At 41.9% G+C, this 26578-nt stretch overlaps 1 protein-coding gene across 3 annotated transcripts in view; it reads right to left on the bottom strand.

Moving 5' to 3' along the window:
• Window positions 1-26171, bottom strand: part of LOC115107176 (protein quaking-B-like) — a 35270-nt gene extending 9099 nt beyond the window's left edge. The window contains exons 1-3 of one of the 3 annotated variants that reach the window (XM_065007878.1): window positions 25520-26171; window positions 13300-13451; window positions 7485-7601 (exon numbers count right to left, since the gene is read on the bottom strand). In XM_065007878.1, coding sequence (XP_064863950.1) covers window positions 7485-7601; window positions 13300-13451; window positions 25520-25673 — 423 coding nt within the window. In that variant the 5' untranslated portion in view covers window positions 25674-26171. The remainder of the gene's footprint in view (window positions 1-7484; window positions 7602-13299; window positions 13452-25519) is intronic. The other 2 variants (XM_065007880.1, XM_065007879.1) reach the window with 2 other exon arrangements.
• Between the last annotated feature and the right edge of the window lie 407 nt (window positions 26172-26578).

Here is a 26578-nt window from a genome sequence, read left to right as displayed (position 1 = left end):
TGTGTATTTGTGTTTGAGTGTGTATGTGAGCATCTTCCTTCATCCATAAAACATGTTTACGCTTCCCAGAAGACTGTCCACATTGGCTTCAGTTCTGTAATGACACGGTACACTGTAAGACCAGAAACATGTGACACACCCATAAACTAAATGTCAGTGTTTAAAACTCAACCATTAGGTATTTAGATTTGCCATTGAGGCTAGATTAAACGTGATAGTCGTCTTTTTCCTGTCGGGTTCCAACCAGGAGAACACCTATATCTCCTAAGTGTTCAGATTTTAAACAATAGCGTTTACTTTCCTACTGTCCTGTGGTCCTAACAAAAATTTATGCCTTTTATTCAGATCAGTGTTAAGAATGTCTGTCACCTTACCTATCTATAACTGAACGGGACATTTGATTCAATCATTATTTTCAAATCGTCGAGTGCTCTTGTTACTCGACTGTGTAGAGTTCCTTTCCTTGAAGTCTCTCAGAGTGAAACAGACGCGGTAGTGGCCTCATTATCATATTTCCCAGCGTCCATTGTTTCAGGTTGATTTCTTTCTTGTTTGTGATCAAATATTCAAATTCTTGGATATCTTCCCTCTGGCTGGATTCCGATAGGAATTATTAATCACTTCACAAACCAGCGTACTGTTAATTGCAGGTCTGATGTGGCCCATTATTTTCAGTCCAAAATGTCAAGGATAACGAGGCCATAACTAAAGGCCTTATGAAATGTATAATATGAGGTCATAAAGGGTTTAGTTTTAATTCAAACACATTCACTTAAGCAATCACTTAGTGAAGGCTTCAAGAATAGATGTAATTGAACACAAGAACCATGTCTCTGTCACTAACAAGCACAGTCATTAGTGGGTATCTCTCACATTCCCTCGAAAGGCATGCTGGGAAATAGAAAATTACGGCTTCACACCCAGTGTTTAGCATTTAAAACCTGAACGTCTTGTGCTGAATAAATGTGTTCATGTGTTTAAAACGTGTTACAAGGATCAAACACGTTCTGGTGTTTACAATATAAACACTGTGATGCAGTTTCATTGGCATTCTAAATGCCTTGAGGTGTTTAAAACGTGTTACAGAAGAGTGTTTAGTTATGTGTTCAGATCCTAAACACTTGGTTTTACAGTGTAGCCATTTCATTGAATAATCCCCCTCATGAAGGTCAGAATGTCTACCAGGGATGAAACGTTTAGTCGGTTTCACGATAAACCACGGTATTACGCACCCATCATTAAAACTGTGTTTGATTACCACGGTTTGAAAAACTCTGTCCAGCCTCAACCAAAGTTAGCAACAGACCGACGCAGGCGCAGCCTGGGTTTTGTTTTGTGTGAACACGACACGTTGTTCTGCTGCTGTATGCGTTGTGTGTCTGCAGACTATTTGTCCATTAAACACGATAACAAGGTTCTGTAGTTTAGTCACCCAACCAACACATTTTGTTCATTTAAAATCAGGCAGTCGTCAACTTGGTTGTAAAAGTGTTTCAACAGGAGAAACACTATAGATTCCTCTACCAGACTCCTCTACCAGACTCCTCTACCAGACTCCTCTACCAGACTCCTCTACCACACTCCTCTACCAGACTCCTCTACCAGACTCCTCTACCACACTCCTCTACCAGACTCCTCTACCACACTCCTCTACCAGACTCCTCTACCACACTCCTCTACCAGACTCCTCTACCACACTCCTCTACCAGACACCTCTACCAGACTCCTCTACCAGACTCCTCTACCAGACTCCTCTACCACACTCCTCTACCACACTCCTCTACCACACTCCTCTACCAGACTCCTCTACCACACTCCTCTACCAGACTCCTCTACCAGACTCCTCTACCAGACACCTCTACCACACTCATCTACCAGACTCCTCTACCAGACTCCTCTACCACACTCCTCTACCAGACTCCTCTACCAGACTCCTCTACCAGACTCCTCTACCAGACTCCTCTACCAGACTCCTCTACCAGACTCCTCTACCAGACTCCTCTACCACACTCCTCTACCAGACTCCTCTACCAGACTCCTCTACCAGACTCCTCTACCAGACTCCTCTACCAGACTCCTCTACCAGACTCCTATACAAGACTCCTATACAAGACTCCTATACAAAACTCCTGTATTTATGTCAATTGTTGGGCTCATTGCAATTACTATCACTGTCTTAAGACTAATTTGTATTTATGTAAATTGTGCATGGGGTCATTGCACATGCTCAAATGCAACACAGAAGATAGACTGTGTGTGTGTGTGTGTGAATAATAATAATTATAATGTAATAATAATAATAATAATAATAATAATACATTTGCTGTTCCCTTCTTTACAGAGATGGGTGAGCAGCAGGCAAACCCAGTGATGCTACTGGTCCCTCCTCATCTACAGCTGTTCCCTTCTTTACAGAGTGGGTGAGCAGCAGACAAACCCAGTGATGCTACTGGTCCCTCCTCATCTACAGCTGTTCCCTTCTTTACAGAGTGGGTGAGCAGCAGGCAAACCCAGTGATGCTACTGGTCCCTCCTCATCTACAGTTGTTCCCTTCTTTACAGAGTGGGTGAGCAGCAGGCAAACCCAGTGATGCTACTGGTCCCTCCTCATCTACAGCTGTTCCCTTCTTTACAGAGTGGGTGAGCAGCAGACAAACCCAGTGATGCTACTGGTCCCTCCTCATCTACAGCTGTGACACAGACACTCCAGCAAGCATTTAAAAGGCAGGCTGCTTAGGCACCCACGTCAAAAAATACACAAGACCTCACTGCAGCCCTTTCATATTACATTGCAAAGGACATGATGCCATTTCACATTGTTGAGGGGCCTGGCTTTCTGAGGCTGATGAAGGTTGCCGTGCCTCACTACAAAGTGTCATCAAAAACATTATTTTCCATGACTGAAATCCCAAACCTGTACAACCAGGTTAAAACTGATGTTGGAAAAAGTTTGGCTCAAGGCACATGGTTTGCTGCAACTACTGACCTCTGGACCAGTGAAAGTGGGGGTGGTTCAACCCTACATCAGCTTCACTATCCATTACCTCACCCCAGACTGGAACAGGAATCAAAATGTCTGGGAACACAGTTCTTCCCAGAAGATCACTCAGCTCACAACATCAGAGAGTTTTTGAGAATATGCTGGAAGAGTGGGGGGGATCAACAAGAAAGACCTGGTCTGCGTTACCACAGACAACGCAACAAACATGATCAAGGCTTTTGAAGAGTTCCCAGATCTGTGGCTTGGGTGCTTTGGCCATCATTTGAACCTGGCCATCTCAAAGACTCTGACAATTCAGAGAGTTGACACAGCAGTCAAGGCCTGCGTCATCTGGTCCAAGGCTTCTCACGGAGCTGGAAGAGAAGGAGAAACATGCCACAGAAAGCTCTGATCCATGATGTGGTAACCCAATGGGGATCTACACACAAGATGCTTGAGCGTTTCCTCAGCCAACAGCAGGCGGTCTGTGCGACACTGGCTGGAGAAAGAGGAACATGGCATCTGATGCCCAAGGATGCCAACATAAGTGTCATGGAGCAACTGTGCCAGCTACTTGAACCTCTGAGCCAGTTTACAGATGCACTTGCCTCAGAGACATGAGTGACACTGCCAGCCATCAAGCCTGTCCTGGACCACATCACCTGTGATGTTCTGGTGGAAAAGGATACAGAGCCAACCCTGACCAAGGAGATCAAAAGGATACAGAGCCATCCCTGACCAGGGAGATGAAAAGGATATGGAGCCATCCCTGAGCAAGGAGATGAAAAGGATATGGAGCCATCCCTGACCAAGGAGATGAAAAGGATATGGAGCCATCCCTGACCAAGGAGATGAAAAGGATATGGAGCCATCCCTGACCAAGGAGATGAAAAGGATATGGAGCCATCCCTGACCAAGGAGATGAAAAGGATATGGAGCCATCCCTGACCAGGGAGATGAAAAGGATATGGAGCCATCCCTGAGCAAGGAGATGAAAAGGATACGGAGCTATCCCTGACCAAGGAGATGAAAAGGATATGGAGCCATCCCTGACCAGGGAGATGAAAAGGATACGGAGCCATCCCTGACCAAGGAGATGATACGGAGCCATCCCTGACCAAGGAGATGAAAAGGATACGGAGCCATCCCTGACCAAGGAGATGAAAAGGATATGGAGCCATCCCTGACCAAGGAGATGAAAAGGATATGGAGCCATCCCTGACCAAGGAGATGAAAAGGATATGGAGCCATCCCTGACCAGGGAGATGAAAAGGATATGGAGCCATCCCTGACCAGGGAGATGAAAAGGATATGGAGCCATCCCTGACCAGGGAGATGAAAAGGATATGGAGCCATCCCTGACCAGGGAGATGAAAAGGATATGGAGCCATCCCTGACCAAGGAGATGAAAAGGATATGGAGCCATCCCTGACCAAGGAGATGATACGGAGCCATCCCTGACCAAGGAGATGAAAAGGATACGGAGCCATCCCTGACCAAGGAGATGATAAGGAGCCATCCCTGACCAAGGAGATGAAAAGGATACAGAGCCATCCCTGACCAAGGAGATGATACGGAGGCATCCCTGACCAAGGAGATGATAAGGAGCCATCCCTGACCAAGGAGATGATAAGGAGCCATCCCTGACCAAGGAGATGAAAAGGATATGAAGCCATCCCTAACCAGGGAGATGATACGGAGCCATCCCTAACCAGGGAGATGATATGGAGCCATCCCTAACCAGGGAGATGATATGGAGCCATCCCTGACCAGGGAGATGATATGGAGCCATCCCTGACCAGGGAGATGATACGGAGCCATCCCTAACCAGGGAGATGATACGGAGCCATCCCTGACCAGGGAGATGATATGGAGCCATCCCTAACCAGGGAGATGATACGGAGCCATCCCTAACCAGGGAGATGATATGGAGCCATCCCTGACCAGGGAGATGATATGGAGCCATCCCTGACCAGGGAGATGATATGGAGCCATCCCTAACCAGGGAGATGATATGGAGCCATCCCTGACCAAGGAGATGATATGGAGCCATCCCTGAACAAGGAGATGAGAGAAGACCTTAACAACAGATGCAAAGAGATTCTTGCACATGGCTTGTTTCATTGACCCCCGCTTCAAAAAAGGAGCTTTGTAGATGAGCCTGAGGCTGCACAAGTTGACACTGACAGCTGTGTCCAGGAGGCCTTGAAGCTGACAGCTGTGTCCAGGAGGCCTTGAAGTTGATAGCTGTGTCCAGGAGGCCTTGAAGCTGACAGCTGTGTCCAGGAGGCCTTGACACTGACAGCTGTGTCCAGGAGGCCTTGAAGCTGACAGCTGTGTCCAGGAGGCCTTGAAGCTGACAGCTGTGTCCAGGAGGCCTTGAAGCTGACAGCTGTGTCCAGGAGGCCTTGAAGCTGACAGCTGCACAAGTCAGGGAAGAACCACAAAGCACCAGCAGCACCTCCACCACCAGCACCCCCACAGCGGCATCGGAGGGGAAAGGCCTGGCTGGGTTACTGAGGAAGATCACCTCAACAAGGCAGTAGAGGGGAAAGGCCTGGCTGGGTTGTTGAGGAAGATCACCTCAACAAGGCAGTAGAGGGGAAAGGCCTGGCTGGGTTGTTGAGGAAGATCACCTCAACAAGGCAGTAGAGGGGAAAGGCCTGGCTGGGTTGTTCAGGAAGATCACCTCAACAAGGCAGTAGAGGGGAAAGGCCTGGCTGGGTTGTTGAGGAAGATCACCTCAACAAGGCAGTAGAGGGGAAAGGCCTGGCTGGGTTGTTGAGGAAGATCACCTCAACAAGGCAGTAGAGGGGAAAGGCCTGGCTGGGTTGTTGAGGAAGATCACCTCAACAAGGCAGTAGAGGGGAAAGGCCTGGCTGGGTTGTTGAGGAAGATCACCTCAACAAGGCAGTAGAGGGGAAAGGCCTGGCTGGGTTGTTGAGGAAGATCAACTCTCTGCTGCCTTGTTGAGGTAAAGAGGATCAGATTCCGACCACCCCAGAAGACAGAGTGAAAGAAGAGATCAAGATCTACCTGTCTCTGCCTCCCATTCCAGCAGAAGAGGATCAGATTCCGACCACCCCAGAAGACAGAGTGAAAGAAGAGATCCAGGTCTACCTGTCTCTGCCTCCCATTCCAGCAGAAGAGGATCAGATTCCGACCACCCCAGAAGACAGAGTGAAAGAAGAGATCCAGGTCTACCTGTCTCTGCCTCCCATTCCAGCAGAAGAGGATCAGATTCCGACCACCCCAGAAGACAGAGTGAAAGAAGAGATCAAGATCTACCTGTCTCTGCCTCCCATTCCAGCAGAAGAGGATCAGATTCCGACCACCCCAGAAGACAGAGTGAAAGAAGAGATCCAGGTCTACCTGTCTCTGCCTCCCATTCCAGCAGAAGAGGATCCACTGGTGTGGTGGAGGGGCCATGCATCAGAGCAGCCTCACCTTGCCAGGGTTGCCAGGAAGCTTTTGTGCATCCCAGCAACCAGCGTGCCATCAGAGTGTTCAGTGCTAGCGGGCACATTGCCTCCCCTCGCAGATCACTACTTAAACCGGACAAAGTAAATATAATGCCATTTTTACATTTCAATCTCATGTGAACAAAGGTGCATACATACAGGATGTTAGGCCAGCAGCACCTTGCTTCTTCATGAAGGAGAGAACAGACATACAATCAGCGCTGTTCATTTGATTTGTTTACATATTGTGTGTTGTTATTTTAATGTCAACACCTGCACATTGGATGTGTTTACATATGGTTGTATTGCTCTTACATGCACATTGGATGTGTTTACATATGGTTGTATTGCTCTTACATGCACATTGCTTTACTTGTGTTGCTATTATATGCACATTTGATTTGCTTACTGAAGGTTGTGTTCATTTAAACCTGCACTAGGGAAACTTGTACCTCTCCTGGCCACATGGTGCCATCTTTAATGTTATTACTTTGTTTATGCGCACAAAATGCATAGTGCTGCTAATGTTATTGTTATTTGTTGGTTTTCAATATAGAACTTGGTGAAATGATTTCAGTCTGTATCAGTACTTTTTGAACATTTCCAGCACATTAACAATACCGCGATAATACTGATAATATTGATTATACTGATAAGACTGATAACTGTGATCATTTTGGTCACTATAATCGTGATATATAATTTCCATACCGTTTCATCTCTAATGTCTACCCACTCTTTCAACTAATTTCCACATCTCTCCATCCCTCCCTCTTTGTTTCTCTGAGGTATGGAATGGGTGTATTCTCATGAGAGGTGGATGGAATGCTGCCTGCGCTCCACCTGCCTTTAGCTTCTCCATTGTAAGGCTGACCAGAGAACCTAAACCAGCAGAGAAACATACGGACCCAGCTCTATTCACCTCTACTCCACCCGTTAGACTCTACTACCAAAAAGAAATACACATGCTGTGTGTGTGCGTGCATGCTTTTGTTTGTGTGTTCGGGCTTGCATCTGTGTGTGAGCGTGTGTGTGTACACATACCTTCTTCTTGTCTCTCATGGATCCTTTTCCTCGTACCATGATCTTACAGCCCATTTCTGCCTCCAGCTGTTTGGCTGTTAGGCCCCTTGGACCCAGTATCCTACCTACAAAGTTAAACTAAACACACACACACCACACACACACACACACACACACACACACACACAGAGAGAGATACATTTTAAGAAGAAGAAGAAGAAGGGCCAGGAGTTGGTCTAAGTTGGTCTTTCCATGAAACACTCCTGGACCTGGTTGGTAACTTGGGTCTAAATTGGCCTGGCCATGAAATACTCCTGAGCCTATGACGGACATCGCTCATCCATATATTTATATGTACATATTCTTATTCATTCCTATACACTTGTGTGTATACATTTTTATGCTGATGATACTGTTATTTACTGTTGTGCCTCGTCTCTTACAAAATCTTTCCTGAACATGCAAACTGCTTTTTATACTGTTCAACATACCTTGTGTCAATTGAAGCTTATCCTTAATACTGACAAAACTAAAATAATGGTGTTTTCTAATGCAAGAAATAGACCTCTAAACCTTTCACCCATTACTACCTGCCAGGGCAAGGAGATTGAGGTTGTAACCTCATATAAATATCTTGGAATTTTAATGATGACGGCCTCTATTTTAAATTGCATATTCAAGAACTTACAAAAAAATTTAAGCTGAAATTGGGATTTTATTTTAGGAATAAGGCCAGAAGGAGGCTAGTATCAGCTACATTTATGCCTTTACTAGACTATGGGGATATTTTATATATGAATGCTTCCGCTCAGTGTTTGAGATCAATTGACACTCTTTACCATGGCACTTTGAGATTTATTTTAAACTGCTGGCCTTCTTTAGGCTGGCCTTCTTTAGGCTCAGTCACTGGTATACTTTTATTTACAAAGCCATTTTGGGTTTACTACCTTTTTATTTGTGCATTTTTATTGTTCAGAAATGTGGTGGGTACTCTCTTCGTTCGCTGGACTTTATCCTGCTAACTGTTCCAAATGTCCGAACTGAATTTGGTAAAATGTACTCTGCGCCATCGTCTTGGAACACCTTATAAAATACTTTTAAACTGGAAGAACTTGTTTTAGGTGTTTTTAAATCACTGATTTTAATTTGCTGTTTTATACTCTTGTGAATTCAATGGTTTTACTAGATTACTTGTAGTTTTTCATGTTGTCTGTCTGTAATTCTTTTGTAATGACTTGGTGCTGCCTATCTTGGCCAGGGGCACACGGATAGCCAGGGGCACACGCCAACACTCAGACCTCATTTACAAACAAAGCATTTGTGTTTAATGAGTCCACCAGATCAGAGGCAGTAGGGATGTTCTCTTTATAAGTGTGTGAACTTGACAATTTTCCTGTCCGGCTAAGCATTCAAAATGTAACGAGTACTTTTAAAAAATAGATTTTTTTATTTTTATTTTACCCCTTTTTCTCCCCAATTTCATGGTATCCAAAATTGTTTTAGTAGCTACTATCTTGTCTCATCGCTACAACTCCCGTACGGACTCGGGAGAGACGAAGGTTGAAAGTCATGCTTCCTCCGATACACAACCCAACCAAGAGACACTGCTTCTTAACACAGCGCATCCAACCCGGAAGCCAGCCGCACCAATGTGTCGGAGGAAACACCGTGCACCTGGCAACATTGGTTAGCGCGCACTGTGCCCAGCCCGCCACAGGAGTCACTGGTGCGTGATGAGACAAGATATATCCCTACCGGCCAAACCCTCCCTAACCCGGACAACGCTAGGCCAATTGTGCGTCGCCCCACGGACCTCCCGGTCGCGACAGAGCCTGGGCGTGAACCCAGAGTCTCTGATGGCACAGCTGGCGCTGCAGTACAGCACCCTTAACCACTGCACCACCTGGGAGGCTGAAAAATAGATTTTAATCTCAATGAGCCCTTCCTGGTTAAATAAAGGTTAGATCAAATAAATAAAAATAAAATAATGTAGTTGTTGTGAAATTGTTAGATTACGTGTTAGATATTACAGCACGGTCGGAACAAGAAGCACAAGCATTTCTCTACACTCGCATTAACGTCTGCTAACCATGTGTATGTGACCAATAAAATTGTATTTTATTTGGCTCGTTGGTAACTTGGTCTAAGTTGGCCTGGCCATGAAATACTCCTGGACCTGGTTGGTAACTTGGTCTCAGTTGGGCTGGCCATGAAATACTCCTGGACCTGGTTGGTAACTTGGTCTCAGTTGGCCTGGCCATGAAATACTCCTGGACCTGGTTGGTAACTTGGTCTCAGTTGGCCTGGCCATGAAATACTCCTGGACCTGGTTGGTAACTTGGTCTCAGTTGGCCTGGCCATGAAATACTCCTGGACCTGGTTGGTAACTTGGTCTCAGTTGGCCTGGCCATGAAATACTCCTGGACCTGGTTGGTAACTTGGTCTCGGTTGGCCTGGCCATGAAATAGTCCTGGACCTGGTTGGTAACTTGGTCTCGGTTGGCCTGGCCATGAAATACTCCTGGACCTGGTTGGTAACTTGGTCTCAGTTGGCCTGGCCATGAAATACTCCTGGACCTGGTTGGTAACTTGGTCTCGGTTGGCCTGGCCATGAAATAGTCCTGGACCTGGTTGGTAACTTGGTCTCGGTTGGCCTGGCCATGAAATAGTCCTGGACCTGGTTGGTAACTTGGTCTCGGTTGGCCTGGGCATGAAATATTCCATGACATTTTTAATTGGTAGCACTGGTGCTCATAACTTTAAGTTGGGTGCAGAAAATATGATTTACCGTTATTGAGATATATCCTTTATTGGGCCTATATTCAAACTATTTTGCAGCACATGTTGTGCTCTAAAAACGAATATGTAAAACTGCAAACACATTAGTATATTACCAAAGCTCAAATGTTACTTCGAATACATAGTATTGACGAGTCATTTGTGTAATATTAGTTTTCTATATTGTGTAAAATCACTATTTGTGGAAAAAGTACCTAATTGTCATACTATAATAGAAAATTACTCAAGTAAAAGTTATCCAGTAAAATACTGCTTGAGTAAAAGTCAAAGTATTTGGTTTTTAAATATACTTAAGCATCAAAAGTAAATGTAATTGCTAAAATATACTTAAGGTTCAAAAGTAACAAATTATTTAAAATTATTTAAAATTCCTTATATTAGGCAAACTAGACAGCACCATTATTTGTATTTTTTTTAAACGGATAGCCAGGGGCACACGCCAACACTCAGACCTCATTTACAAACAAAGCATTTGTGTTTAATGAGTCCACCAGATCAGAGGCAGTAGGGATGTTCTCTTTATAAGTGTGTGAACTTGACAATTTTCCTGTCCGGCTAAGCATTCAAAATGTAACGAGTACTTTTAGGTGTCAGGGAAAATGTATGGAGTAAAAAGTACGAAAAGTGAACGAGAGAAAACAGATGCGTCATAGCGTGTCAAATTAGAAAGCAAGTCTATTTTTATTGTGTCTCCGAGGAGCAATGCTTATAAAATAATCAGATCAATTGGCTTACATTCAGGGCGGGATGTAAATGTAAAAAAACTCACAAAAAAACACAAACAAATTAAATAAAAAACTAAGTAACTCTGCCAGAGTGTCTCTTTTGGGTCACTTTTGCCGGTCCCAAGCCCGGATAAAGGAGGAGGGTTGGAATTGTGACATAAAAAAAAACATGAATCGACAGAAGAAAGTTCATTTGTAGTTCTAAACATATTTAGGGTGTTTTTTACTCCCTTTTTGTCTCTCCCACGGAGTTATTCCTCTCTCCTACAGCGTCCATCACAAATTACATGCACATGGCCAATTATGCAAATTAGGCGATGACGTCATTTAGCGACTTCTAGCGCGTTTTAGGACAGCCAATAGCTACTTTCCTTACTGAGGAGTTGGCAACACTGCGGGTGTATTAGCTACAACTGTCTTCGCGTTCGTAAGCTAACATAACTGTTTAGCACAGGCAGGTAAGGTGGCTCCAGTAGAACATATAAGGGAGTCAAAAGTAACAAACAATAATTCACAAGGGCTACATAGCGAACGTAAAAATGACAACTGTTTACAATATATTATCCTTACAATTAAGTTTGTATCCGCTGCGCAGTTTCCACTATAGTAATGGCGCAACTATGACGCTAATGAGACCGCATTCTCTTTTTTTCCTCTAAGGCACACGGAACAAAAGTGTACAGTGAAGCCTTATCATTACAACAATTATCTGGGAGATATTTTTCATAGTTGCAGTGCTCCCAAAATAAAACTCCCGTTGGCGCATTAAAATATTTTGTCGCACTTTAGAGCGCGTGAGTCAGGAATAGGTCATTGTTTGTTTTGGCAGGTGGTGGTGAGGCCAGACTCTCTTAACCTTATCTGTCACTGGAGCTGAGAGATTAACAAGACAGCTGCCTCTCTTCTCGCTCTCCTCTTTCACACCCGTTGTGTCTGTCTTTATTTGTTTCTCTGACCCCCACACTTTTATACGGATGTGAATGCATTCTCTTCCTTCCCAAAATAACCCATTTAAAGCGAGCGCACACACACACACACAGGGGATATTCTAATGTATTTTTAGCCCTGATCTCATCTGTTCCATCGGTTTGTGTGTCCTGTGTGTTTGCATGTGTCTGTGTGTGTTACCAGTGGTTACACTGTCCATGCTATTTGGGATCCTTGGACGTCCCATCTCAGACGTTACCCCATTGAAGTTGAAATTTAAAATGGTCATTGTAAAAGTTAAGGTCGGAACTTCCCAATGATCCCGGATAGCACTAACCGCGGTTATATTGTCATTTTATCATGTGAAGGAAGAGAAGCTTCTGTCATTGAAGTTTGTAGCAAATTAGAATTTTGACTTTGGAGAAAAAGAATGATACTGAGCAGAACTGGTCAACCCAGGGTGTCAAAACCCCTCTGAAATTTGACGTTTGGAGCAACTTTGACTTTTAACATTGGAGTAACGTGGATAAACGTCTAATTCTGCAGTGAGACTGTGAGAGCTTGTTGGTCGTCACCCCTATCTGATGTCCTCAGCCATACATTCTAACCCACTTTTATAAGGGCTGGGAGCTTAGAAAGCAGCCCTTTACCCTTTACTGCTACCCCCATCTATGTTAACCAATCTGGATGGACCAGACATGAGTAAGCAACATGGTGATGGCTCTACCATAGAAATAGAGGTCAATGATGGCATAATGGTTGGACTGGTGGCCCTTGCAAGTATACCCATAGGAGCAGAGCTACATTGAAGATGTCGATGGCTAAGACAATTCTTTTCAACAATTGGAGCAGCTGGTAAGGAGCAAAGTTAGGTTGAAAAAATATACAGCTCAAGACAACATTGTCAAAAATCTGGGACCAGAGCTGTTACTAACTACCATCCCATTGTTGCAAAGAGTTATGGGATATTAGAATGCGGTTGTCTTAACATCTTTGACATCTTCAACCTAGGAGCAAAGCAGGAAGTAAAATCAGGAAGTGTACCCATCAATCTGTGTGGAGATTTGTTGAATCAACACAACTGACATTACAGAAAATGTATTCATTGCATGAGCCACATCAGTTAGCATCATTTGAACAAAAATGATACCTTACCATGGAAATTATTGCATCACAATACCAGGCAGCCATTGTGAGTGTACTCATGAGTTTACCAGTGAAATTGCAAGGGTTAAAGGTTCCAAGCCCATTCTATTCATATCGGCTTTACCTTACCCTCCAATGGGCTGGACGTTTCTGTTATGGAAAGCGATAGATATTCTGTTATTCATTTAGACACTGACATAAAGACATCTATAACGGTTGAAAAAAGGTTTGTCTACTCACGTCGGGGTACTCTTTAACGGGCACGTAGAGCTTCTCCTGCAGCTGAGCCACTGGACCAATCCCATCAGGCAGCTCCTCGGAGTCCCGCCCCTCGGCAGCCACACCGCCATTCATTGAGTCGTTATACATGTCCTTGCGCACTCTACCTATCTCTGATGGAGGGAGAAAGATGGCGAAGAGAGATTGGGAGAGAGAGAAATAGATTGAGAGAAGGGAAGAGAGAGAGAGAGAAAGAAAGAGAGGCAAGGAGGTAGAGCAAGAGGGAGGGAGAGAAACAGAAAATAAATTAATAAAGTCAAGCACTACAAAATAAAGATGGAGACAGTGTGTGTTTGTTTAAAGCTGTCTGACTCAGACTTTCAATATTGTTGCATGATGCATTACTAACAGCATGCCAACCACTATAATAACCTGCTAGGCTAGACGCACACACACACACCACACACATACCCCTGTGAAATAACTATGGCCTGACGGAAGCTGAGTGATAACTAAGTGTGAACATAGTTATAATAACTGAAACTATAATTATCTAAAGCTATATTCATAACAGCTATACGCCACTAATAACACACCTGACCTCACACGTACACCTGGTTACACACACACACACACAGGGCTCTAAAGTGCGACCAATTTGGGAGAGGGAAAGGGGATGCTTAGTCAGTTACACAACTGAACTGCATTCAACCGAAAGGTGTCTTCCACATTTTACCCAACGCCTCTGAATCAGAGAGGTGCGAGGGGCTGCCTTAATCGACGTAAACATTATCGGCGCCAGGGGAGCAGTTGTTGTTGGGGGCACAGTGCAACTAGGGAAAATATATTCCAGATAATAATTGTTTTAATGATTAGGCTGTGCCGCGCTGTTGTTTCCGAGTGCCCTAGAGAAAAGAGTGCAGATTTGATAGTGTCATGGTTGCACCATTACTACAGTGGAAACGGCTTGCTTGTGACCCAACCAGGTACAAAAATAACATACCAGTGCAACATTTTTATCTTCCTCGCCGGGACCTCATTTTAGATTCATAAACCAGGTCGTGGGCAGTTCTAGTGTAGCTCAGTTGGTAGAGCATGGCGGTGCAGCGCCAGGGTTGTGGGTTCAACTCCCATGGGGGACCAGTACGAAAAAGTATTTTAAAAATGTATGCACTCACTACTGTAAGTCGGTTCTTGATAAAAATGTAAAACTGCTCGTGTGTCGTTAACCATTTGTTTACACTTTGTTCAGTTATGTTACCTTATTGGCTAGCTAACAACCTGGCAAGTTTATATCCAACCATTTTGGGGAACAGAAAAAAAGTAAGCGATAGCTTCTTCGGGAGATCAACGACAGAGCGAAAGAGGCGAAGCGAGAGGGATAACTGGGCCCAAACTCTGTCTTCTCCAGCAGATGGCGTTTTTCACCACAGACCAAGAGAGGAGTTTTTGTATGGAGGTCAGGGAGAGTGTAAAATTTGGTTAACAAAAAAATGATTGGCTTATTTGCTACGTGTGGCTTAGTTGATTGAATAGAAGTTTCGTAATGATTAGGGTTTTACGAGTGTACTGATATAAGTAAGAGATGTGACATACTGGAAACTGTGAAAAAACACATGTGCCTGGTCGTCACTAGTTACCTCAGCCACAAAGTTATAAACCCCACCTATTTCCACAATTTCTCTTCTTAAAATTGGATTTTAAAGCTAACCTTAACCACACTGCTAACCTTATGCCTAGCCCTAAACTTAAATTAAGACCAAAAAGCAACAGAAAAAACATGCATTTTTACGATATAGCCAATTTAGACTGTGTTTGTGGTAACTATTGGAAACCGTTGTTCACAAGCTTATCTGCCCTCTCATTGGCTAGAGTGGTCCCACCTAGGGGTGTTACGGTGACCATATTAGCGCCACAGCGGCAGTCATGAGTCATGACCACCATAAAACAGAGTTTGATGGCCTCTATTAAAAAGAGGAGGATCCCTCTATACACTAGGCCTACTATATTTACTTATCAACTTTACTACTATTAAGCACATTCCTTCGCTTTACAACAGGGGTATAGCTTACCTGCCTGGCATGCAAATGAACCACGGGAAAAGCATCCTCCATTCTCTATTTAAGTGCATAAATTACATGTATTTTATTATCGCTTGTGAATGGTGCATTATCGCTTGTGAATGATGCATTATCGCTTGTGAATGATGCATCATCGCTTGTGAATGATGTATTATCACTTGTGAATGATGCCCAGTGTGTGCATTAAGGCAGGAAACTGTGCATGCCTATTTTTTGTGACTTATAAATTATAGTCACACACCTCATGTAGCCTAGCCCACAGGCCTATATGTTGATAAGGTTTGCATCACAACTAAAGTGGCCAAATAACTTCTAAAAATTAAGTTAAGTTTGGGGAAGACAATTTTCACCATAAAAATGCACCTTTATAATAATGCATTTACATGCATAATCACATTTGCGGTCATTTTGAGAATGGTCTTTTCCCGCTAATTGATTGCATTTTAGAACATTTGCTCTTAATGCCGTGTGCGCATTGCTGCGCTTATAATATGAAGAAATGGCCTAATAGTTTACCAGCATTTTAAGCTAAACGTTCTGATCTGTTGCATCAACCTCATTGCTTTTAAAAGATTGTTTGATGCGAGTGGTTGTATTAATTTGGAATCTATCGCGTTCCAATCAATCAATCAAATGTATTTATAAAGCCCTTTTTACATCAGCATATGTCACAAAGTGTTATACAGAAACACAGCCTAAAACCCCAAACAGCAAGCAATGCAGATGTAGAAGCACGGTGGTTAAGAAAAAAAACCTAGCTAGGCAGGAACCTAGAAAGGAACCAGGCTCTGAGGGGTGGCCAGTCCTCTTCTGGCTGTGCCGGGTGGAGATTATAAGAGCACATGTCCATTTCAGGCCAGATTGTTCAGGCTGTTCAAATGTTCATAGATGACCAGCAGGGTCAAATAATAATCTGTGGTTGTAGAGGGTGCAACAGGTCAGCACCTCAGGAGTAAATGTCAGTTGGCTTTTCAGAGGTCGAGACAGCAGGTGCGGTAGAGAGAGAGAGAGTTGAAAACAGCAGGTCCAGGACAAGGTAACACGTCCGGTGAAAAGGTCAGGGTTCCCTAGCCGCAGGCAGAACAGTTGAAACTGGGGCAGCAGCATGACCAGGTGGACTGGGAACAGACAGTTGTCCCGGAGTATATTCCAAATATTTCTTTCTCGCACAGAAGGACAAGTAGCATAGGTCAACTTTTGTACTATGGGGGATAGTAGATTTACATAGGCTAGTGTTTTTTCTGTTCGTTAGGCTTACTCATCTTGTTGGCTGATGAAAAGTAAATGTGGACAGTTCTTTTAACATCTTCAATATGTGCCTCGGAATTCGATTAGAAGGACACACGCAGTTGCGTCTCTGATGTGTCTGTTTTCACTTGTAGCCTACTTTAGAGCTGAGATACCTGTGAGAAGGATCCGATCATGTGACAGGCATTGGCTAATAAGAATTGAGATATCTGAGAGAGCCATGTGAGTGAGAGGTGCTTCGGAGCACGGCGATTGGCAGTCAGGAGATGGGAATTATAATATTCAGCCCAAGGGCACAAAGTGCCACTTTGGCCGCAAAAGGCATGGATTTTTTTAGGGAGCATTACAGCCACACAAGTGGGATGCCGCCAGGAAATTCGAGGATGGGTGAGAATATTATCAAGTGCTTGTCAAATTGTGAATGAGAGACTGATGAAGTGTGTGCAGCCTGCTCAAAATCAAAGCAGAGTTCATGCCTTTCATGTGACTCTTTACAAATCATAATTAAAGTCGCATCATCATCAGCCTTAGAATGTTTTTAAAATCAAAACATATAGCCTAGCGTTTCAATCACAACTAAAGTTGCATAAATAACTCTTAATTAAGCATATAGGAGAACCTGTTTCTTTGTTAACGCACTCCTTTTGTGAACACATTCCCTCAGAAATAAATATAAAATAATTTCAAGGAATTCTAAGCAAATTGTCTGCTAAATGAACTAGTGTAGCACACAAGCATATGGCATAGCCAGAGGGACAAGTCAGAGTATGATATTCTGTTCTTCTGAAATAGACTAGATTTACTTCATATCGTGTTTCTTTAGACCGTTTTAAAATAAATAATGGATTTATTGTGATGGTGTTGGCTATATTAAATGTATTTATTAAAATGTAGATGTTCCACTGGTCTGCATCAGTGGCTTGTAGTCTACGCGAGGAAGCCGGGAGATGCTAAACGTATTTATGTTAATTAATGGTAAATTACCATGAGACCGGCAATTATTTGCTTGACAATCACCAGCTGACACAGCCCTAGTCCCACCTGATCTTGCCTCCTCCCGACTGCCTTCCATTTTTGAAGACATTTATTTTCAATGTTAGAGCAGCCACTAGAGCGTCTGGTCAATATAATCTGTGTCAATGATCATAGCAATCAATGAACAGCAGATCTTTTGCATTTCGTCATCACAAACCTGACATTCTCAAAGAGAGTGTAATATGTTCAATGCAATGCAATGCATCTCAATAGGAAAATAGTGAGGTGCATACCGACAAAACTGTGGTTATATGTAGAAACAATCAAGCCTCAACTTGATAAATCAACATATTCCCAAGCAACTGGGAGAGGGTGAGCAATCAATTTTGTACAACAGTGAACCAATCAGTTTGGAAACAGTGCAGCAACACGAACCCAACAGATCATGGCCTCCGTCAAAGGAAAGGACAAAGGGCAACTTGGGAATGTAAACGAGAGTAATGAACAGTTAAATGCTCTCCGGGAAAACAATACTAAAGTTCACCGTGCCCACCAAAACTAACAAACTGCTACAATCTGTTGTTAAAAAAAAGTAGATTGACAAAGTACTGAGTAAAGGGTCTGAATATCTACCTAAAATGTGATATTTCTGTTTTTTATTTGTAATACATTTGCAAAGAAATTCTAAAAACCTGTTTTTGCCTTGTCATTGTGGGGTATTGTGTGTAGATTGATGAGGGGGGAAAACTATTTAATCCATTTTAGAATAACGCTGTAAAGGGTGAAACAGTGGCCTAGGGCACTGCATCACAGCGCTAGCTGTGCCACCAGAGACCCTGGGTTCGAGCCCAGGCTCTGTCGCAGCCGGCCGCGACCGGGAGGTCCATGGGGTGACACACAAATGGCGTCCTGGTTAGGGAGGGTTTGGCCGATAGGGATATCCTTGTCTCATCGTGCACTAGCGACTCCTGTGGAGGGCCGGGCGCAGTGCGCGCCAACCAGGTCGCCAGGTGCACTGTTTCCTCCGACACATTGGTGCGGCTGGCTTCCGGGTTGGATGCGCGCTGTGTTAAGGTTGGGTTGTGTTTCGGAGGACACATGGCTTTCGACCTTCATTTCTCCTGAGTCCGTACGGGAGTAGTAGCAATGAGACAAGATAGTAACTACTAAAAATTGGATACCACGAAATTGGGGAGAAAAGGGGGTAAAAATTCTATAAAAAATCAAATAAATAAATAAAAATAAAGCTGTAACGTAACAAAATGTGGAAAAAGTCGAGGGGCCTGAATACTTTCTGAATTTGTATTATTCCTTGTAAACATAGTTAAGATCCAACAGTGGTTATTGGCGAGAGTGGATCGGGATGGGGGAGCTGGGGGGCATCAGACACTTCCCTGAAGTATGTGTGGTGCCTCCACCCATCTCACTTAGGTCTCTCAGTGCACCCAATAGAGACCCACCACGCACTATACTTTAATTCAAAGGTATTGCAAACTGACGACAGTATTTAAGTGGCAGTCTTTCTCCAATGTATTTACAATGACATAATCCACAGATTTTTGGTACAGTACAGTCGTGGCCAAAAGTTTTGAGAATGACACAAATATTAATTTCCACGGAGTTTGCTGCTTCAGTGTCTTTAGATATTTTTGTCAGATGTTACTATGGAATACTGAAGTATAACTACAAGCATTTCATAAGTGTCAAAGGCTTTTATTGACAATTACATGGAGTTGATGCAAAGAGTCAATATTTGCAGTGTTGACCCTTCTTTTTCAAGACCTCTGCAATCCGCACTGGCATGCTGTCAATTAACTTCTGGGCCACATCCTGACTGACGGCAGCCCATTCTTGCATAATCAATGCTTGGAGTTTGTCAGAATTTGTGGGTTTTTGTTTGTCCACCCGCCTCTTGAGGATTGACCAAAAGTTCTCAATGGGATTAAAGTCTGGGAAGTTTCTTGGCCATGGACCCAAAATATCGATGTTTTGTTCCCCGAGCCACTTAGTTATCACTTTTTCCTTAAGGCAAGGTGCTCCATCATGCTGTAAAAGGCATTGTTCGTCATCAAACTTTTCCTGGATGGTTGGGAGAAGTTGCTCTCGGAGGATGTGTTGGTACCATTCTTTATTCATGGCTGTGTTCTTAGGCAAAATTGGCTTCCTTGGCTGAGAAGCAACCCCACACATGAATGGTCTCAGGATGCTTTACTGTTGGCATGACACAGGACTGATGGTAGCGTTCACCTTGTCTTCTCCGGACAAGCTTTTTTCCCGGATGCCCCAAACAAGCGGAAAGGGGATTCATCAGAGAAAATTACTTTACCCCAGTCCTCAGCAGTCCAATCTCTGTACCTTTTGCAGAATATCAGTGTGTCCCTGATGTTTTTCCTGGAGAGAAGTGCTGCCGTTTGCTGCCCTTCTTGACACCAGGCCATCCTCCAAAAGTCTTCGCCTCACTGTGCATGCAGATGCACTCACACCTGCCTGCTGCCATTCCTGAGCAAGCTCTGTACTGGTGGTGCTCCAATCCCGCAGCTGAATCAACTTTAGGAGACAGTTCTGGTGCTTGCGGGACTTTCTTGGGCGCCCTGAAGCCTTCTTCACAACAATTGAACCGCTCTCCTTGAAGTTCTTGATTATTCGATAAATGGTTGATTTAGGTGCAATCTTACTGGCAGCAAAATCCTTGCCTGTGAAGCCCTTTTTGTGCAAAGCAATGATGGCGACATGTGTTTCCTTGCAGGTAACCATGATTGACAGAGGAAGAACAATGATTCCAAGCACCACCCTCCTTTTGAAGCTTCCCGTCTGTTATTCAAACTCAATCAGCATGACAGAGTGATGTTCAGCCTTGTCTTCGTCAACACTCATGAACCTGTGTTAACGAGATAATCACTAACATGATGTCAGCTGGTCCTTTTGTGGCAGGGCTGAAATGCAGTGGAAATGTTTTTGGGGGATTCAGTTCATTTGCATGGCAAAGAGGGACTTCGTAATTCATTTTAATTCATCCGATTACTCTTCATAAAATTCTGGAGTATATGCAAATTGCCATCATACAAACTGAGGCAGCAGACTTTGTGAAAATTAATATTTGTGTCATTCTCAAAACTTTTGGCCACGACTGTACATTAGTGGAGTAGGAGCTTAAAATCCCTAAAAAGTACAAATAAGTACTTGCTTTATGTTTTCTGTGTGTTCTCTGTTAAATGTTTGCCCAGCTTACATGTTCACACGTTTTATATACAATACAGTAGGTATTCACACTCCTGCGTTGTCTTGGCTGTTTGCTTAGGGTCTTAGTCCACTCTGGAGCAGGTTTTCATCAAGGATCTCTTTTTACTCTGCGCCGTTCATCTTTCCCTCGATCCTGACTAGTCTCCCAGCCCCTGTACCCCCGCACACTGACTCAGTTCTGGTACCCCCTTTATATAGCCTCGTTATTGTGTTAATTTTTATTTTTGTTTATTTGGTAAATATTTTCTTAACTCTTCTTGAACTGCACTGTTGATTAAGGACTTGTAAGTAAGCATTTCAGGGTAAGGTCTACACTTGTTGTATTTGGCACGTGACAAATAAAGTTGGATTTGACTTGAGACAGGGATGTCCTTTCTCCCCCCTCATGTTTGCACTGGCAATTGAACTGCTTGCAGATAGAATTAAACAGGCCCCAAAATGTAACAGGTACCAGTATTGGCAAACAGGAATACAAACGTAACTTATTTGCTAAAAATCTCCTGATATGACTCACTAATATTGAAAACTCAATGTCCCCCTTGTTAAAAATATTTTCGGAATACTCTAAAATCTCAGGATATAAAATGAACGTGGAATTCTTTTAATAAGGGCAATATGAAAAATAACTCTTGATTTACAGCAATCCTTTAAGTGGACAACAAAAAAGTATGAAATACTTTGGAAGCTTAATAAGTGACAACAAACAACAAATATATAAAGATAATGTTGTTGAGTAATGAAATAAAGTTAAGGCAGATCTAATTAAATTGAAAAATCTCCTCGTAAATCTTACAGGTAGAATAAACATCTTTAGAATGACATAGCTCCGAAGGTTTCTATATTTATTTTCAGTAATACCAATTACCCCACCGAAGACATTCTTTAAAAAAGTATACATGTCCCTAAATCTGAGGGTGGTTTTAACCTCCCAGATTTGGAGTTATATTAACTCACAACCCAAGGCTTTTACTTACAACGTATAGTTTAATGCACTAGAGAGGAAGAATGGGTACATATTGAAGAGGTGCATGCTTTTCCCCAGAATCTTCTCACGTGTCTGTTTTCAAAGGATGGAGCGAAGCACATTAACAACTTCATAGTTAAGAACACTATAACAACTTCATAGTTAAGAACACTATAACAACTTCATAGTTAAGAACACTATAACAACTTCATAGTTAAGAACACTATAACAACTTCATAGTTAAGAACACAATAACAACTTCATAGTTAAGAACACTATAACAACTTCATAGTTAAAAACACAATAACAACTTCATAGTTAAGAACACTATAACAACTTCATAGTTAAGAACACTATAACAACTTCATAGTTAAGAACACTATAACAACTTCATAGTTAAGAACACAATGACAACTTCATAGTTAAGAACACTATAACAACTTCATAGTTAAGAACACTATAACAACTTCATAGTTAAGAACACTATAACAACTTCATAGTTAAGAACACTATAACAACTTCATAGTTAAGAACATTATAACAACTTCATAGTTAAGAACACAATAACAACTTCATAGTTAAGAACACTATAACAACTTCATAGTTAAGAACACTATAACAACTTCATAGTTAAGAACACTATAACAACTTCATAGTTAAGATCACTATAACAACTTCATAGTTAAGAACACTATAACAACTTCATAGTTAAGAACACTATAACAACTTCATAGTTAAGAACACTATAACAACTTCATAGTTAAGAACACTATAACAACTTCATAGTTAAGAACACTATAACAACTTCATAGTTAAGAACACTATAACAACTTCATAGTTAAGAACACTATAACAACTTCATAGTTAAGAACACTATAACAACTTCATAGTTAAGAACACTATAACAACTTCATAGTTAAGAACACTATAACAACTTCATAGTTAAGAACACTATAACAACTTCATAGTTAACATTATGACATGGAAGAAAGTGAAACGGATCCTACAAGGACCAAAATCACTCCCTAAAAGCACATCCCTTTGGAACAATCCTTGAATAGCTTTTCAGAATTCACCAATAAATTGGCCCACATTGAAAACTAAATGCATAGAAACCAGAAATGACTTGATAATTAGGAAATACAATTAATTCCATGACAGGATTAAAAAGCCATTTTGGACTGACCAACGTAGACATTTTCAAATATTTGCAACTTAAGTTTTATATTACAACATTTTGACCTGAAAGCTTTTGGACATCAGAGCAATCCTATTTGAGACAGAAAAATATACTAAGATGATAGGTAATGTCCAACTGACAATCTCTTCGAAAAAAATATAAACTATTGGAACCAAGACATAGAAAATGACACAGTTACCTCAAATGTACGCTTAATCCAGTATAAACTAATGTATAAAATGTATTATACAAATTCTACAGCAAAACTTCAGAGTCATGTCTTAAGTGTAAAACTAACAGTGACTCAATGACACATGCCTTCTGGGAGTACTATAAAGTCCAAAAGTTTTAGGCAGAGTTAGAAAGTGGCTGTCAGAAGTTTTACAATATACATTTACTTTTAATCCATCTATCTGCACATTTCAAGACAGGGTGCCGTGAGATACTCAATGGGTTGGACAATATAATTTTTGCGCTTATATTGAAAAAGCTATTACTTAAATACTGGACCAATCAAATGCTTTCTTTTTCTTTTTGAAACTGGCTACAGACAGAAACGTCATAACACAATTTGAAGTCAGAGTGTTACAAGCATTAGAAACAACATTTGGATGCGGGTACGATTGGAACGTAGGTCTGAGCAAGTGTGACGTCATTAATGTTGGTGGAAATGCATGTATGTAAATATTAGTAGAATCAAATGCTTTTATCATTTAAATATTTGTTTAGAAATCTGGCTACAGACAGAAACAACATAATGATGGTGGAAATGTATGTCAATGTTAAGTGGGTTTATTGTGTTTTTGTTTGTCAACAAAAAAGAAAAGTGAAATAAAACATTACAACAGTAATGTAAAATCGTAAAATAGCGCTTTTACACAACGTTGAAACCTAATATTCCACTAATGACTTTGTCATTTCAATGACAGGTATTCGTAGCAACATCTTAGCTTTTATAACAAACTGTCTTTACAGTGTTGCATATTCGTTTCTGGGGTACAACATGTGTTTTAAAAGTAGCTAGATTTCATATAGGCTGTACATCAATAAAATAAAATAAAAATCGTATTTTCTGGTGCTCCTAAATTGTGCTCCCAATAAAAATAAATAATTTAGAGCCCTGCGTACATATCACACACACACACACACACACACACACGGGAAATGTGTCTTGGATGAGACGGCCACAGTAGTTAAAATTGGCACAATAAGAATAATGTGGCTGCAGAATGGAAAGAGAGCTGGTGCATGAGTGTGAGTGAGTATGTGCAGTCTATATATATATATATATATATACAGAGAGAACTCTAGATAGTGTAATGGCAGGTTGAAGTGTAGAGATAAAGCCAAGCACAAATACCTCCCCGGCCTCTCCCCCTCTTGTCTTTCTCCCGTTGTCTTCCTCTCAGTCATTTCTACGTTATTTCTCCCCCTCTCCTTGTCCTTTGTCAAAATCAATATAATCTGATTATTAATTCCACAGGACATCTCATTGTTTGTTACTATGTTGTTTGACCTGCTTGGAGTGTTTTTGGTTATTGTGATGGGGGTCCTCTTCAAAGACTACAATCAATCAATCAATCAGCCATACTGTACACACACACACACAGAGTTTACTGGCTCTCTATTCACATACATAAAGTCTAAGCACGCTCTCCAAAGTCAAGTATTTTCAGGTTGACATCCCGTTGACCGAGTACTGAGCCTCGTGACTAACCGGGGATGGGCCGCCACATTCACACCGCCTTGCACAATAGGTCACCGACCCAGACTAACAACTGTCCGTTTGTTCACATCACCAACTGCCTGGTGTGTCTCTCTTAATGTCTATGGTGTGTCTGTTTATTAATGTGTGTCACAGTATCTCACCAAACAACATAGTTGAAATATCAACCAACTAATTATCAGTGGAGTAAAGTACTTAAGTAGAAATACTTTAAAGTACTAAGTTGTTTTTGGGGTATCCGTACTTTACTATTCATATTTTGGACAACTTTTACTTCACTACATTCCTAAAGAAAATGATGTAATTTTTACTCCATACATACTCCATTACATTTTCAATGCTTAGCAGGACAATAAAATGATCTAATTCACAAACTTATCAAGAGAACATCCCTGGTCATCCCTACTGCCTCTGATCTGGTGGACTCACTAAACACATGCTTCGTTTGTAAATTATTTCTGAGTTGTGGCATGCCCCTTGCTATCTGTATATAAATTTTTTAAACTAGAAAATATGGCCATCTACTTTGCTTAATATAAGGAACTAGAAATTAATTATACTTGTACTTTTACTTTTGATACTTAAATAAATGTAATTGCTAAAATGTACTTTTGATACTTAAGTATATTTAAAACCAAATCATTTCTGACATTTACTCAATAAGTATTTTACTGGGTGACTTTCACTTGAGTCATTTTCTATTAAGGTATCTTTACTTTTACTCAAGAATGACAATTTGCTACTTTTTCTACCACTGCTAATTATAGACCTATCATATTTTTTGTAAATCTTTAAAAATGTATATGCATTGTAGGCTAAGCACTTACCTTCGTCTAAGAGCCGCTCCAGGTGAGTGAAGATGCCAGTGAAGTTGGGCAGCGAGCTCATCACCTTCCGGTCTGTCATCAACTGCATCAGGTAGTCCGGGCTGGGCCTTGGTCTGGGTCTTTCCCGGACCTGCTCATTCAACTCACCGACCATTGTCAAACTAACAACTCAAGTTTACCAGCCGAAATCAGGGCTGACGCTCTAGAATGACGCTTAACAAAAAAAAAAAGATAACTTTAAAATAAAAGTATGTCCAAACTGCTTCCTCAAGCCCCAGCCTCCTCCGATTCTGAGATTTGGGCACACACCGCTCAGAAAAGGGGAAAGCAATAACACGATGCGATTTGTAAATATATATATTTTTTAACTTCGCTGGATTGGATATGCCTAAACTATAGTTAAAGTTAGTTAGTTAGTGTCCCCCGTTGCTTTAAACTAATTTTCTTCTCCGCAGTTTCAGTCAGATAGGCGTTCCCCAGTAACAGCTCACGCTCTCTCAGTGTCCGCGACACACACTTAGCCACTTGTTTTCTCCGGTTTACGCCTCCTCGCTCATGTCGAGTGTGTTGGTATTCAGACCCTGTCATATGACCACACATCACACTGCAAGAGAAGGAGAAATAAGGAGAGAGAGACCGAAATGGGGAAGGGGGTGGTACCAGAGAGAGCTGCGCGTCCCCGAAGATTGGATTCAGATTTAGAAAATCTATGGAGGAGAGACAGCGTGTTTGTCATCTCGCGTCTGTCTCTGTCTCTCCTCCCCCACATCTCTCTCTCTCACACACACACACATAGCGATAGTGCCTTCAGAAAGTATTCGCACCACTTTACTTTTTCCACATGTTGTGTTACAGCCTGAATATAAAACGGATTCAATTGAGATGTTATGTCAATGGCCTACACACAATACCCAGTAGTGTTGTTTTTTTGAAATTTTTACATATATATATAAAACATTTCAAGCTGAAATGTCTTGAATCGATAAGTATTCACACCCTTTGTTATAGCAAGCTTAAATAAGTTCTGCAGTAACATTTTGCTAAACAAGTCACATAATA

Source organism: Oncorhynchus nerka, linkage group LG23 (assembly GCF_034236695.1).
Source record: "Oncorhynchus nerka isolate Pitt River linkage group LG23, Oner_Uvic_2.0, whole genome shotgun sequence".
Lineage (NCBI taxonomy): Eukaryota > Metazoa > Chordata > Actinopteri > Salmoniformes > Salmonidae > Oncorhynchus > Oncorhynchus nerka.
The sequence above is the reverse complement of the archived record's forward strand: the minus strand, read 5'-3'. Positions and strand labels throughout refer to the sequence as shown.